This window comes from Mus caroli, chromosome 15 (genome assembly GCF_900094665.2).
Source record: "Mus caroli chromosome 15, CAROLI_EIJ_v1.1, whole genome shotgun sequence".
NCBI lineage: Eukaryota > Metazoa > Chordata > Mammalia > Rodentia > Muridae > Mus > Mus caroli.
Window position 1 is genome coordinate 37257619 of NC_034584.1, and position 12439 is coordinate 37270057.

At 38.4% G+C, this 12439-nt stretch overlaps 1 protein-coding gene across 4 annotated transcripts in view; it reads right to left on the reverse strand.

Moving 5' to 3' along the window:
* Positions 1-12439, reverse strand: part of Angpt1 (angiopoietin 1) — a 233575-nt gene that overhangs the window by 215695 nt on the left and 5441 nt on the right. The window contains exon 2 of one of the 4 annotated variants that reach the window (XM_029469437.1): positions 9532-9579. The exons of the other annotated variants lie outside the window; for them this stretch is intronic. Within the exon in view, the coding sequence (XP_029325297.1) occupies positions 9532-9552 (21 nt within the window). The 5' untranslated portion in view covers positions 9553-9579. The remainder of the gene's footprint in view (positions 1-9531; positions 9580-12439) is intronic. 4 annotated transcript variants of the gene reach the window in all.

The window sequence follows — 12439 nt, forward strand, 5'->3', positions numbered from 1 at the left end:
AATATTTCTCCTAGATTTTCTTCACTAGAGAATCGGCTACGCTATCTAAAAGTTCCTTTATAATTTCTTCCCCAAGTATAGTCATGATGAAAAGTAAGGAAAAATTTAACTTGGTCAAGTCTCTATGATCACAGCTTCTTTCATTCAAGTTTACTTTTAGTTGACCTCCATCTAAATATATATACTTTAAAATGACTTTTACTGTGAATGTTGTTCCTTAATACTGATCGTACTGAGAGGTCTATTCTGTGTTAACGTTTTGATTACAATACTTATAAAATCACTTTCACATTCTATCCCATCCCAAGCCATACAAAAGTCAAAGGCCATGAAAATATCTAGCATTAAAAAAATGAAAATAAATGTTTCTAAACAAGTGAAATATATTTGGATTATCTGTCTTAGAACTTGATATATACTAAAACCTGAAAATATTGGTTATTATGTTCTTACTCTAGTTTACAGAGATAAGTAATCTACTTGCTTATTTCACATCTCTTGGGCATTAACAGCGTCTTAACCTTCCGTTAACCTTCTTCACAGCTATTTTCTTGAAACCACTGATGTTATGGCCTTTAAGTAAAAAAAAGCTTAGGTTGGAGAACCCCCTGCTCTTGCCATTTGCCATGTATGGGAACTTTATCTTCGTTTTCATTGTAATTAATGTTGCTTATATTTCAAAGGTGTGTGTTTGTTTTTCAGCATAGAGATCAGGAATCACTGTAAACACTGAAGTAGTTACTAACATCACCTCCATCATTCCTAGTATTTCCTCTGTGATCCTGGAATGCTCATGTGCATGGATGCTTTTCTCGGTTGAGTTCTTTTCCTTGGAAACGATTCCCAAATGTTAGACTGTTGAGTCAAAGAATATATAAATGTTTAGGTTTTTTAGGAAAAATATTTACTGTTATGCTACTTTTCTACTAACTTTCAGACAAAGCACCTCATACATTCAAAGAATGTTTCTGTACCTGTTTCATTTGAGTCCAGATCCCAGGTTCATCAGCTGAGAAGGGAGGAATCTGGTATAAATTTTACTACAGAAATTCCCAACCACTGGGAATTGAACAGATGCCTCTAACTAATTTTACACTGGGTGTCCATGGGGGCCACCAGTCAGCCATAATCTGTAACAACTTTCAGAAACATCTGGATTTAGACTCATAGTGCAAACACAACAGGTTAAATAGTATAGAGTTATAAAACACCTTCATGCCTATACTCTCAAAAGATAAATTTCACTGAGATTTTTATTTTTAACGTATCAGAAAAGCTGTAAATAATATAAATGTGAAGAATTTCGGAGCCTACATAAGTTCAATACAGTCCTATTCTGGAACTCTGGTGTATTTAAAGTTTGATAGTTTGAGGATTTTCAAAAATACTCTTTTGAAGATTAAAACATCCTTATTTTCAATAATTTTACTTAAACAATTAAAACATATTATCTTCAATTTTTATATTTATCAAAATATAGCACAAGGCTCTAAGGGCCATCACTTAAAATATGTCTAAACCTTGGAATGTGAGTGGCCAGCAGACAGAGTTAATGTCCAGTTCACTGTTGTTTAATAGCTAGCAACATGACAAGCACCTTGGTAAACTCTATGTGAATCTAAGTAAATCTTAACTGTTATTGAACCAGTACATCTTCTCCGTAATTGAATGACATGTAACACTTCCTAACGCTCAGAAGAATCTCACTCACTGTGTGACTCAGTTTCAGACAAACTACTTTGAGGATGGGTTCTTCCCATTCTACAATGTGCAGAGTTTAATGCTGAAGCTAGAAGTAACTCAGTGGGTACAGACTTGAATCCTTGGGAGGATCTGGAAGGAGCCTGTGCATCAATCACCTACAGTTAGTTCTATCCCTCACCTTTTTACAACATTCCGGCCTCTTAACGGACAGATGGTAGAGTTCTAGCCTAGTGTTTTAGTGTCCTCAGCATGAATTTTGAGATGATCAGGATGAAACTGAGAGGATTTTGTGACTCAGCCTCATTTCAGGTGAGGGGGGCACACAAATATGGAGATACCAGTCAAAGGAGCTTTGAAAAATATTCACCACACTGATCATCTAATTCTGTCTCCCATATACTTTACTTTCTGTCTTTATACTTCACAGACTTTAAAAGAAATAGAATTTCTTATTAGGATACTTAAATATGAAAGAAAATTGTGGGTTTCAAGTAGTAAAAATTTTATATAACTTTCAAACTATATCTACCCACAAGACCATTACATGAGAGACAAATGTAACTGTAGATGTCCTTGGCAGAAGGTCATCTTCTTGCTATTGACTCTCAAATGTCCAAAGTCTGAGACACCCTGAACATACACTTGCTTCATTTCTCACAGGGGACAGATACTTTGTATGTAACAGGAGAGAGTGTTTTGTTAATCATTTGAGACATAAGAACCTTTAAATAGACTTTTAGAGTTTATTTGAGTATTTTAAGTTGTCTGTGAGATCTTTTTCGTATGGTTTTCAAAATTAGATAAAATGGGGTTCATTACAAAATATGAAACTATTAAAGAGAATTAATGTTCAAAATATCTCATTTACATAGTGATCTTTGTCCTACAACTTGTCCAAGTTTGACTTGTGAGCTCAAAATATACAAGCATATGTCATATATGAAACATAATGATGATGAAATAAAAATTCTCAAGTGGACCCTTTTGCTGTCTGTACGGTCAGTTCTCAGCTACGAGCTTTCATTCTTGAAGACTGAATGTGGGCTTTCTCCTTCTAGTTACTGTCAGTTCTAATCATTTATTTGAATCAAGGTCTCCTAAATTCATAAGTCGTCTCTGTTAGTAAGAGACATGAGAAGTTTCACTTCCAGCCTGTCAATGGTCTTTCTTTTGAGTTTAAAATTGAGAACAAAAGTTAGATTTATATATGCAAAAGCATAAACATTCTGAGCACATACAAAATGAAAATAATTTAAAGGTAAAAAATGGGGGTGGTTAAAGAGATGTCCTAGTGGCTAGGAGCTGGTACCACACTTACAGAAGATCAGAGTTCAATTCTCAGAACCTACCTGATTTAATTCATAATCATTTGTCTCTCCAGCTCCAGGGAAACAAAAACCCTCCTCAAGATTTTGCAGACATGTTTGCAGACATGTTACACGTGTGTAATTCCTCAGACAGATGCAAACAATTAAAAATAAAACAGTTCTTAAAGAATAAAGGTAATAAATAGTTGTCCCCAAAATACTTTAAGCAGGATACTATTTCATTAATATTATAAAATTACTAATTAAAATTGTAAATTAATCTATTCACCATATTATACTCCTATTTTGTGCTTAAATTAAAAAAATCTGTCACTACACCGTAACTTTTCTAAGAAAAAAGATGTAGTTAAAATAGCTTAAAAGAGTATCTTTATTTGGGTATCCATATCAAAATAACCCTAGCTTGAAGCACTGTGTCTAAGTAATTTGCTCAAAAAAAAGTCAAACTAGCAATGAATTATTTTTTATCTGACATATTTGTGAAATTCAAAAGAATTACTGGAACAGGAAGGGTAATAGAGAACAGTTCTCTTAGAATAACAACTTCCCATAGACGTTTACACACACGTAAGATAAATTATCCTGATCCCCACCAAAGGCTGTTTATCAACAATAGATTCTCCCACGTGTCTAGGAAAACACCACTCGTGTTCAGAACCTTCGATTCTGCCTCCAGCTCAACAGTGAGAATTCATTTTAATTTGTGGAGGAAACAGTTGGAGAGGCAAGGATACTGAAAAATATCAGATGTAGCCCATCCGTGAAATCTGAGTTTAATCTTTACATTTTCCTTAAAGGAAATGTGCAACCTTTTAAGATTTATTTAATGCAATAGCCTTTAGTTTTCTTGTGCTCAACACTGGTGTGATACTCTCTATTACCTGTAAGACCATTAATGCTTATGTTTTTGGAAGATGACACTGCTTGCCAAGGTAGGACTGTGAATACTGAGGTTGTTCTTAAATGATTTTTCTAGAACATTCAGTTTCATTTTTCTGCTAGTGACCAAATATCTAATAGTCTTCTCCTTACAGACGAATCAATTCACCAAACACAGCAAATAAAAGAAAATCATTGGCAACAACTCTAGTTCTGTTACAAGGATGAGATAAATGGCATTATAATTGTGTCTAGTAATGTATGAACTGTACAATCAAGCACAAGAATGTGCCTCCCAGTTTCTGTTAATGTGTATTTGCCAATTTGTCACCTATATCTAGACAGGAAGTAATTGATAAATGGGTAGAATGTGAAAGAAACAGGAGGCAAGTGGGTGTATGAAGAAACGAACCCACAAAACTGAGAACATCATATACCCTGGCTCAATAGTTTCCTACTGACTGAGCAAAGATCTTTACCATTCAGCATCATCATTAGATCCTGGAACATTTCCCCCAGTAGACTTACCCCCAAATAATGTAGATGTTGCCATGCATATTGATGTATGCATGTATTGGGCAACTACAATGTGAAAATGCCACACACTGAAGGCACTCAGCAGTCAATGGAGAGCCCAGGGCAAGCAAGAAATCGTAGAATGAAGTGTTTGGTTGCTCAAGTGGTATTTAGCCTATTCTACCACACAGAAATCGTTAGAAAGCTAAATTTAGATTTGTTGCCAATCTGTTTTGTCTGAACTCTTCTGTGGGACTCTATGTTGGGAAATGTACAGTGTGGAGTTAGGGTGGCTTAGAGTCACATAGGTGTTCTCCCTCATCTGTGAAGTAACTCTTGCATCACAGGCATCTGAATAGCCAGGCCTCCAAGACCAGAAGAAGAAACTAGACAGGGAGATATCTGCCTCAAGTGCCTCCAACTCGGACCAAAATACCAGAAGTATTTTAATTCATAGCAACAATGATAAATAAAAGAGGAAATGAGATAAGAGGTCCCCGCCCAAGAAAACAAGGTTTTCTTCTTCACATTTTTACAACTCTCTGTGTGACCTACAGAAGAAAAGTACATGCGAATAATACTTTAAGTTCCAGAATGCACTTTGGCTTTTCCAAGCAAGACTGCCTACTGATAAATCCAAGAGGGAGATCATGAATTGAATGGGAGCTATTTAAAACGGCAACCCCCTTCGCTCTCATGTAAAGTAATTGTAAGCCTTTCTTTGGCATTTCAAAGTTTTTAGATAAACCGTCAGACTCAATTAAGCACTGTGACTTCAAGAAGATGGTATGTCTGTTGAGCAAGACAGGAGGGCCTCCAGACAGGGGTCTGTGTGGTCTGTTACCAGACCTGCAGGAGGGACAGAGCCTGGCTATTGTATTGCACTGGGCAATACAAGCTATTGCCACAGCCAATTTAACTATGAGCTTTAAAGCCTCAGCGAGGACAAATGGCTAAGACAGAGCATGAGGAAGGCGCAAGTCATTTGGTATGGAAGAGTTAAGGCTTTGTCCACAAAGACAACTGCAGAAACTTCTAAAGGCAGACTTGTAATTTAGGATTAACAAGAGGAGACATCATGGTTAAAATCCTGCAACTCATTCTGTATTAAGGGCAGAGTTCACAGAGCTGGGCTCCCTGCGATTTGCCTGCTGGTCCTGAAGTGTGCCTCTGTATATAGTCCTGTGAAAATGGCCTCCTTTCCCCATGCCTCAGTTTCCTCATGGGACAAGTCCATCAGGTAAATACTGCCTTACATTAATTTCAATAAGTTGATGCTTGTAAGGTTTTTTTCCAGGGTTTCTGGTAGTTGTTAAAGTACCCGATACAGTATCTAAAATCATCCCTGGTATTACCTAATATTTAACTCATAATTGCTGGGTAAAAAGCTAAAGCAAAATAATTTATGTAAATTATGCTTACATCTAAAATAACTCTAGGGTGTATGCAGCTATTTCTTCAATTTTATCCATAATGAAACAGAGAAACAAAGAAGTTAAGGAGCTTGCCTAAGGCCACACAGCAAGTTACTTCCACTGTCAGGATTCTAAATTCCCGTGGTGTGGTTCTGGTACACAAGTTTTATCAGTGGGTTATATCATCTTTGAACTTGACATTGGCACAGTGGAAATCTATTGGCTTTCATGTCTGTCCACTTCAGTGGGTTTACTCTTCAAAACAGACTGTAGTGTATTCATTTCTGCCTCCCTGTACTTTGAAGACCTCCTTGAAGAGACAGTGTTTTTGGTCAGGTGACTGGCTGACAGGCTGCTTGCCTGTCCTTAAAGCTGAGCTCCTGCTATTCCTGCTACATCCTTAATTTCAAGCTCTAACTCACTGCTGCCCCTCTGGAAAATCCTGACTTGGCCCCTCCCCCTGTCCTCGGCCTCCAGAAAGGGACAGTCACTGGCGTTTCTGCTCATCCCACAGCCTTCAGCTTCCCAGCATCTCACTCCACGGTCAGCTGGTGGAGGCTCTCTCAGCTCTTCAACAAAAACAGGAGCAGAGAAAACAGATGGACGCAGAGATGAGCAGGGAAAAAGTCTCTGTCCTTCCTGCTCTGAGGTTCACCCTCTGCCTCTGCTTCCTGGGCTTTGGTTATGCTGAATTCTCCCAGCTGCAGAGTAAGTGAAGAGCTGGTTTGAAAAAGCAAGTCACCAAGCACCCTGAAGACTTGAGAGAGATGAGAGAAGGAGGGACAGAGAAAGAAGGAGAGATGTAGGGAGGGGAGGAGAAGAGAGAGGGGGAGGGAGGGAGGGAGGGAGGGAGGGAAGGAGGGAGGGAGGGACATTAGGAAGTGCTCTCCCTCTAGGTATCAGGTGCCTACAGCCTCAATACTCCCATCAGATGCCATTCAGTCTTTTACTGAAGAAAATGGAAAAAGTCCCTGGAGATGGCGCCACGAAATTGGTATATTCATTAAATTGTCCTCATTCAGAGCTGCCAGGTGTACACAAAACGGACACAACAAAGTTTCTTTGTATAACTGTCCCCTGAGAAGCTCTGCCAGAGCCAGAGCCTGATCCATACAGATGCAGATGAACGCAGCCAAACTGAACCCCGCTGAGCACAGGGACCCCAATGGAAGAGTTAGGGGAAGGACTGAAGGAGCTGGAGAGGTTTGCGACCCCATAAGAAGAAAAACAATATCAACCAACCAGATCCCTGACCCCCCCAAAGCTCCCAGGGACTAAACCACCAACCAAATGTACATGTGGGGGGACCCATGGCTCCAGCTGGATATGTTCAGCATCAATGAGAGGGGAGCTCCTTGGTCCTGTGAAGGCTCAATGACTCAGAGTAGGAAAATGCTAGGGTGCAGAGGCAGGAGTGAGTGGGTGGGTGGGGGAGTACTATCACAGAGGCAGGGGGAAGGGGAGAGGATAGGGGGGGTTGTGGAGGGGAAACTGGGAAGGAGATAACATTTGAAATGTAAATAAATAAAATAACCAATAACAATTTTAAAAACATAAAAATAGAAATAAAAGCAAATGTCACTTATGATTAAAAAAAAAACAGCATGAAGAATTGGAAAATATCAACACACCTAAACATGATACTTTTCAATACTAGGATATCATTGACCATCACAGAACCCTACGTGCAGACAAATACCAATGATGTGACAACACATATGTAAAATAAGTAACACACTTTGCCAAGGACTGACCGCGAGATATCTATTATTTTATCACATTTGAGTCATCCTGAGTAGGGAGGAGCTAGACATTTTAAGAGTCTAGAACAGTGAGTGTGTTTGTCTGTTTTGGTGATTTCAACATCTGATAACCTTAAAGTGCTTTGTATCTTACAGATTTCATGCTAACCTAGCAACAAGTATTCAATTTAACAACTGTTGGGTTTCATTTTGTATATCGAGGATATACCTGCTTCATATTTAATCACCTAAAAGCTCTACTGAGGATGCCTGAAATACATTTCTTGGAACCTATGGGGCCTCTGAGGTTGTTGCTGGAAAGGAGTAGGGTAGAGTCCTGGGCAAGCCTCATCCTACACATCCTCTTTGACCTTCCACATGCCCCTATATGACACAGATTTCTCTCAATCTCTTTGTTTGAAAATCAAGTTCTATTACACTCAATTACTTCAAATGAACCAGTTTATTCATTCAGAAGCAGACATAGTTCCCTTGAGGAACTATCCTGAGGAAGCTAAGGACACTGGAGGTGGGAAAACTCCAATCAGAATATATTGTGGGGGGAGGGGGAGTCTACTTTCAAAAAAAGAAAAGAGAAAAATGTAAAGTCTATCTCCAATGAAAGAAAAACAGGAAAAGAAAAAACTGTGAGCTAGGAGTTAATAATGGAAAATGGCTGAGTATGGTGGTGTGTGGTGTAATCACAGGCTATGGGAGGAGATGGGACAGGCAGGTTGTGGGGCTCACTGACCAGCCAGCCTAGATTACTTGGTGAACTCCAGGTCAAAGAGAGAACCTAATCTCCAAATGAACAAACAAATTAGATAGATAGATAGATAGATAGATAGATAGATAGATAGATAGATAACAGATAGGTAGATAGAAAGAAAGAAAGAAAGAAAGAAAGAAAGAAAGAAAGAAAGAAAGAATAAAGGTGGACAGTGTCTGATGAATGACCACTGAGGTCATCCTCTGAACATTGCATGTATACACATGCATGTGTACCTTCACATACATGGTCACACACACACATCCACAAGTGATAAACTTCTATTATTAGTATTTTTGATTATTAAATATTCAGCTTGTTATATATCTATTGAACTACTGCTCAATGACTATTAAATGACTTCCATCTGATACTTCCATTCTTACTATTTAAAAATCAAAGGGAAAGTGGAAAAAGAAGATACTGGAGATATTGGTAATAAGACCCAAATTTTACATCTGACATTTTTTGCAAGGAGACAACATGGAGAAGGCCTGATTGCTAGAGCGGTTCTTGAGCAGAAGTCAATACCCACTGAGCTTCCAACTAGCTATCTGCATGTTACTAGTGGTAGGAGTGTTGACATGTCTTATAGCACCCCGAGACTCTTAACAATTTAGAGAAAAATATAACTTAAGGATTTAAAAATATTTACTGATTTCACATAAAATAATTTTTAAGGAATAAGATTATATTATATGATGGCTCACAACCATCTGTAAAGGGATCTGATGCCCTCTTCTGGTGTGTCTGAAGACACCTACAGTGTACTCATGTACCTAAAATAAATAAATAAATAATTCTTAAAAAAAAAAAAGATTATAGTTTACCTCATTAGACTTTCATAAATAAAACCTAAGACTACATACAAAGCATATGCTCTTCCCAATAACTTATTCTGCAGGCAGCCTCAGCCATCTCATAGAAATATGTAAGTTTGATATTCAAGAATGTAGAGCTATGCACATGTTATGAATAATTAAGATGTTCACATTAGAATCTTATTAATATCCCAGCTGCTAATTGACCACACACACATTGATGTCTGAAGTAACTTTTGTATTCCCTCAACAATTTAAAAGCAAACAAGAAATAGAATTTCATTGAAAACGTGGAGGATTTATCTTACACCATATTTTTCTAATAATGGCAAAAGAAAAGTGACCTAAACACATTACCAGTGGAATGATGAGTTTCATCTGACTCCATGTACTCCATTACAGCGCCTGTAATTTAGAAATTGTTCATTTGTCCGATTGGAGGAAAAGATTCTGATCACTGGTTGGCAGCTAGGACCAATCAAGCCTAACTACATCTCCCATCTAATACTTCCATGTGATGTAAAGGAGAGCATTCAGAGCCTAAGTAAACATCACCTCCAAATACGGGGAACATAATCCAGAGGGGTCTTTGCTCTTTAGAAACTCTTTGATAACAGAGGGGCACATCTTTTGTATACATTGTAAAAAGATTTAAACACCGAGAGGCCCTTCTTCCCTCAGACCACGGGGCCAAAACCAAAGGGGGTTTGGAATTTCCCAACTTCACTGCAAAGGATAATCTTGTATTGGAACAAAAGTCATGGGTGACTCAGAATGTAATTAGTGTTGTGCATCTGCGCAAATGGCACAGCATAGCTTGTGGTATTAAAAAGAGAAGAAAAAAAAAGGAAAAGAAATAAAAAGAAAAAGAGAAAAAGGAAAGAGAGAAGAAAGAAACTAAGGCTTAGGCGAAGGCCATTCATGAGTTCATACCAGGCCAAAGCACTGAGCAAAGCCAACTGCCTAACTCAGTCTGTCCTAGCAGGGCTGGTAATACCCTGCATTTGGCAACAGAGCCTCCCACTCCTGGCTCCGCCCTTCTGTCCACTGTGCAAGCCTGTTCACTTTCTAATGTTTGATCTGAAACAAATGGGAAGGAAGTTGTTTTCCATGTACACCGAATGCAAGTGGAGAGGCTGACTGAAGTTCATGGCTGAGACCACTAAATGGTTCCGATGTCTTGTCAACATCCTTACTAACCACTCAGCCAACAGGATGGAACAGGCACAGGGAACAGGAGACCCCAGACCTGTTACTCACAGGTGGAAAACTGTTTGCAGAACTGTTTTCCAGGTGCCTTTTCTCTTTGACATGTATCAGTTTCAAGAGTATTTCTCTGTTCACATGATAATGAGTAGGGGAAAGAAAAGACACAAAATTCCCTTATTTGTACTCCAAAATGTCACCTCACATCATGCCAAACACCACGCCAAGAACTGGCTTAGTAAGGCTTTCTGCCAATTGGCAAAATCCTCACTTTGCCTGCTGGAGGTCAATGTTTTTCCCACACAACCAACTTCACAGTTTACCTTGCAATAGTCCCAATATCAATACTGTTTCCTCTTATGATATTGAACAGGCTTAAGAATTCTTTAAAGGGCCAGATACTAAAATAAATATTTAAGTTCTATTGGACATTTAGTTTCAACTATAATTCCTCCATTCTGCCTTTGTAGGACAAAAACAGCTTTGAACAATGCACACAAGAAGGAGGGTGGTTGTGGTTCTGTTGTAATCAAACTTTATTTATAAACATGGTGACAGACAGGATTTGGCCCAAGGGCAATGGTTTGATGACTTTTCATGAAGATGATGTAAAAGATACTCACGCTGTATATCTAAGGGGTAATATGTGGAATATAGTTAAGCATTATGGCTATAAATGTTATTTATACTTTGAATAGCTCCACATAATTACTTCTTTCATTACTAGTTGAAAAAAAAAGTATTTTCTTCCATTGGTATCCTTAAGAGGGTTTGGATCCAAGGGGTTGGCAGACACAATTTGTAGATGCTTAAGTCTCTTATTCAAAATACCAGAATATTTCATATTCCTCATACACATTATGTACTTAAACAACTCTGGAATTCTTATAAAACCTAACATAGCCTAGCGCTGTGTAAATGATTGCTTTACCATAGAATAACAAAATGTCCACGTGTGGTTCAGTCCTGATGCATGTTTTTAAAGTATTTTTGATCTGAGGATGGTTGAATTTGTGGATATAAAACTGTGTTCTCTACCCACTCTCTTAGGAAATTTTGTCAAACAGTCATTAAGCAACCAAAAGAATAAATAATGCAGTCAATAAAAATTAACCAGCAATTAAAGTTTTTACTTCATCATACATTATGCCTGTGATAATCAAGCCATTCCTTATTGAGGCCCTAATATGTGCCACACATGCCTTTAGGTATAATGCAAATTGAATCAAAAAGAGACAAAAACTGTGTTATAAGGAACTTTACATGACCACAGATGGCTAAGACAGAATAAATAATTTGTAGAACAATTCTTAATATTGTGCCACATAGCAGTAAATGCCATAAAAATGATGTGGTTTTGGTATCTTTCCTGAGATTGGAGGTTAAGTCCCTTTTGTTGCAAGTAGCATGCACTTCAGACAGAGCCCATGGATCTGAGCTGGTTGTGTCCTGAAATTCTCCTCCCTAAAGACTAGCTTTCATGGTTCCCTAATGTACCATCCAAGCTTCCAAGGGAGAGAAGCAACCAATAGTTCTACCCAGCTATGACATCTATGAACCACCAGCATAGCACAATAACCCTAAGCATGTAACAGTGGTACCCAGCCTTGGCAGTAACCAACAGCTCCCTAACTAGACTTAAGACCAATTCAACAAGAGAAGAATCAGGCCTAGTACTGGAAAGCTAGCCAGGCATGGATGATTATCGAAGGCTAGGGACATTGAGGAACTTGGGAGAGAAACTACACCCACCATTTTACTAAAGAAGCATAATATCTAACTATAATCTAAAAATTCATCCTTATACCCACAGATATGTGTAGGTCTTACCCCTCATCAAAGAAATGTCTCTTTGTAGCAAATGGAGACCATTACAGAAAACTACAACTGATCCAAATGTAGAGAAAGGTGATTGTGCAATGTCCAGCCCCAAAACATATCTACAGCGCAATTCCTGAACTAGGAGGAGAGGAGATGCAGAAAGAATATAAGAACCAGAAGATCAGCCGGGCGTGGTGGTGCACGCCTTTAATCCCAGCACTTGGGAGGCAGAGGCAGG